Below are 3,846 nucleotides of genomic sequence, written 5' to 3'. Positions count from 1 at the left end.
CCTGCTGAGGATCCTGGAGAACAAGTTGCAAATGTATTTCTGAAACATTCAAACACAAAAAAACTTTGACAATGAAGACTCTGATTTAGACAGTCACAGGATATTCCTCCGGGAGCTTTAGAGAAAGGACAAGTGACCATTAGTAACACTTATGTAGTGGCTACCACTGTCACTAGATAATGTGGATTTGGGGTTTTTTAGAGGCAAACCACCAAACCAAGAGGCTGTTTTAAGCACCTTTTAGAGAAGAACAATTGTTGCCACACAGACATATTAGAGGGCATGGACAGCAAGTCAAGGGATTTTTACAAATGAGGGGTAAGAAGGAACTATTGCGGCAAAAGGTTTCAAATTTCATTTGGATAAAAATGAAATAAGAAATTGTCACAATTGGAGAAGAATAAAACACTCTGATTCATCTCAGTTCTAGCTAATGCTATTAGGGAATGCCTCAACCTTTCAGTGTTAAGAGCCAGGAAAGTAACTTACACTGTGTGTCTTCCCCAGAAACAGCACTAGAAAACAGGGCCCAGTTTTGTAACACATTAACCACCAGTGATGGTATGAGAAGCATGTTGAAGTATGTGGCACATGTATGGGCCCTTCACTGTTGCAGCAAAAGCTATGAAAAATAGCCCCCCCAGAAGTACCAGCTCTAGACTGTCAGCATTTTGTACCAGGGAGAAGCTACTGCTTCAGTTATGCTTATTTTGTACAACCTAATCCTAGAATAACTCTTAAATATTTTCAGAAAATTAAAATAGGTAAGAGAATCGTACAACCTTTAGTCTTCTGTCTTTCCAGGTGTTCTGTGGGTAGGAATGAAGTCTCATTCTGATCTTCCTGACCTGTTACTTTTCCCTCTGAAGTTGTTTCAACCTGTTTAAACACAGGAAGGAGGGGAGAAATTTAAATTTCAACACAGTTTATAAATACACATTAGTCTTTGATCTTTCAGTTAACCTTCAAAAAAACCCCAATTAGCAACTTTTAAATTGCTCCAATTGACTCCTACTTCCTCACAGGATTCCACAGTCATCCCTTGTCTATCCATCAGTTGAGAGAACCACTAAAAGCCTTTCTCAAGTAATACATTTCATTTGGTTTCGGTTCATCAACATGTGAAACTTTCATGAGAAACACATGAAAATATCATACCTGCTGCTTCAGTTCAGAGACCTGCACTGCTGACTGGGATTTCAGCTCCTTCTGAGAGCAGATGAATTCTTCAGACTTCTGTACAAGTCCACCTGATAGAGGAAAAAAGAGGAGTCAAGTTGTGCTCTTGCCTTTTTCTTGCTGAGCTACATCCAGTTTACACATGCCCACAACAGATTATGAGATCCATTATCTCTCAGTCACTGCTTCAGTTCTGGGCCGTAACAGAGCTGGAAGGAAATAAACCTGAGCTAAGATCTTGAGGCAAGATCAATATTGTTAGTTCTGGTACAAGCCTACAGAGAAAGGGGCACAGTTTGCTTTTCTTGGTTGTTTTACTTAGGATTTCAGTAGAAATTCTGACTGAAGAATGTGGCACTTCTAAAAAGAAGTTACATAAGTTGACAGTAAAAATCCAACCAGTTAATAAAACTAATTCCAAACTACATCTGGCTCCAGAACTCCATAAGCCTCAGAAGATGAGATGGGGATGGCACACAAGGAAAGGGCAGTGTATGCTGCTCTACCCTTCTGCTCCTCCTCTTGCAGCTGATGGCCCCTAGAACTAGGGATGGCACTAAATCCCTTCAACTCTGAGCCAGCATCACCACTCCTCTTTCTCTACACAGTTAGGAACTGTCATACCAAGCCACTCTCATGAGCTATTGCAAAAGCAAAGCCAAAGAGAAGGCAATCCAGTGACACTGAGGCTGCTGAGGACCTGCGCCACCACCCTGCCCTGCTGCTCACCCTGAGGGCTGTTCTTCTCCTCCACCTCCAGCCTGTGTTCCTGATCCAGGTCTTTACATTTCTCCTCCAGTTCAGCTTGTGCTCTCCTTGCCTCCTGCAGCTGTTCTGAGAGATACTGCACCTCGTCCTGCAAACGGTGGGACGAGAGTTTCCTCTCAGCTACTTCCAGCTCCATCCTCTCCCTGAGAGCCCGAGACTCTCGTCGCTCTGCATCCAGCACATCCCTCATGGAGCTTAGATCCACTTCCATCTTCTGGCACTGATCTAGGAGTGTCTGTAAAATGATATGGAAATTATCTCTCAAATAGTTCAATACCTTGACAAAGAAAAGAACCTGAGTTATATTTAGAGTTTTCCGTTAAATCCTTTCCAGGTATCTGAGTAGCAGAAAGGAGGAAACAAACATGTCAGAAATCTCAATCTGCTAGAAAGAAACTGCATGACTATTTGCAAATCCCAGGAAAGCAATGCTGGGAGAAAAAACTTCCCATCGTTTTGGTAAAGAGATGATAAGTCTTGATATAGAGGAGAGGAATTTAGAGGAAAGAAACAAAGCACAGTGGCCATGAGCTCTCTTTGAGAAGAAAGCAAACTTCCCAAAAAGGGGAGGAAGGGCTACAACAGAAGAGGGAGCATTCAACAGTTAGAGAGTACAGTAAAACAACAAACCAGGACAGAAGTGTGTGTGTCAGTGCTGAAATGTGAACCTGGAGAGAACAGAGGGCTCCACACACTGCCCACTGGTTTAAGAAAGATCTCAGATGGCTGGTGGACACTGATGACCAAGAAAAGGAAACAGACCCTACACTTGCCCAAATTCCTTGTGTCAAACTTCCACCTCCTGGTGCTGTGGACAGTCAGCACAGCTGATTTCAGGAGGAGCCTGATGAGGAGCTCATTTTACTTTATGGGTAGGAAGAGAAGCTTCAGCCACTTGGGCTCAAGTCTGGATGTGTACCAGGGTCTCCTTCTGATCATAGAATGTGAGGGAAGTCAAAGACAGTGAGGAGGAGTCAGGGGGCCCCAACAACCATGTCATGAAGATATCCATACCACCACCCCAAGAAACACTATCCTGAGCAATGCAACCAGCAGTCACTACATGTCAGCTCACTGAGGTTCTTCACCCCTTCCTGGTGGTCAGAGATCCCACACTGTGCCTGGCTGGGACACACAGGAAAGGAAAATACATGAGGCATAAGCGTGGAAAAATGTTCAGTGAGGTTCAGCACCAGCCTGGCTGGAGATGGTGCAGCCTGTGAACATGATTCTGTTCAGTGTGAGTCTCTTCTCCAGGGATGGAGATTTATTTTTAGAAGTTCAGATACTGGAAAAAAACTAAAACCACACTCATCCTCCATCTGCAACAAACCTTTTATGAGGTTCTGTATTAAACTCTGTATCTAGGGCACATGTATACAGAGTTGCATGTGCACAGACTTGATCTCATTCCCTCCACGTTCCAAAATGATGAAGTCAGAGCCAAAACCACTCCATAAGTTGTGCCACCATATAAGCAAGTTCTCAGCAAGACGTACCAAAGAATATCTGTCACTGCTCTGATCTAGCTTGGATACTGTAGTCCAGAAACTCTGAGGCTACAGCAGCTCTTCTGCCTTTGACAAAGCTCTGGGTATGTGGTGGCTTTGAAAGCACAGTGAGCAGTGTGGGTCTGGACAGATGCAGTCCCTGCCCAGAACCTGGGGGGTCACTAGAGGTGGCAGCTGCAGCACCTTGTTGTGTGGCTGGATCTGCTCTAAGCTGTGCACACAGACCTGCAGCTCCAACCCCTGACCTGAGGGAGGCCCCAGATCATTTCCTGAGGAATCCTGGCGCCAGAGAAGAGCTAATCTGCTAATTTCCGAGCTGCTGACAGAGGCTCTATCCACATCCACACACACGAGGGCAAACCAATGAAAAGCACAAGCAGGTACCTGG

General features: G+C 44.6%; 1 protein-coding gene across 1 annotated transcript in view; it reads right to left on the bottom strand.

Moving 5' to 3' along the window:
• GOLGB1 (golgin B1) overlaps nt 1-3,846 on the bottom strand; it is a 26,099-nt gene that overhangs the window by 16,463 nt on the left and 5,790 nt on the right. The window contains exons 7-10 of the mRNA XM_009069322.1: nt 1,909-2,224; nt 1,159-1,250; nt 783-879; nt 6-39 (exon numbers count right to left, since the gene is read on the bottom strand). Of these exons, the coding sequence (XP_009067570.1) occupies nt 6-39; nt 783-879; nt 1,159-1,250; nt 1,909-2,224 (539 nt within the window). The remainder of the gene's footprint in view (nt 1-5; nt 40-782; nt 880-1,158; nt 1,251-1,908; nt 2,225-3,846) is intronic.

The sequence above is a fragment of the Acanthisitta chloris genome, unplaced genomic scaffold (assembly GCF_000695815.1).
Source record: "Acanthisitta chloris isolate BGI_N310 unplaced genomic scaffold, ASM69581v1 scaffold27202, whole genome shotgun sequence".
Classification (NCBI taxonomy): Eukaryota; Metazoa; Chordata; class Aves; order Passeriformes; family Acanthisittidae; genus Acanthisitta; species Acanthisitta chloris.
The sequence above is the reverse complement of the archived record's forward strand: the minus strand, read 5'-3'. Positions and strand labels throughout refer to the sequence as shown.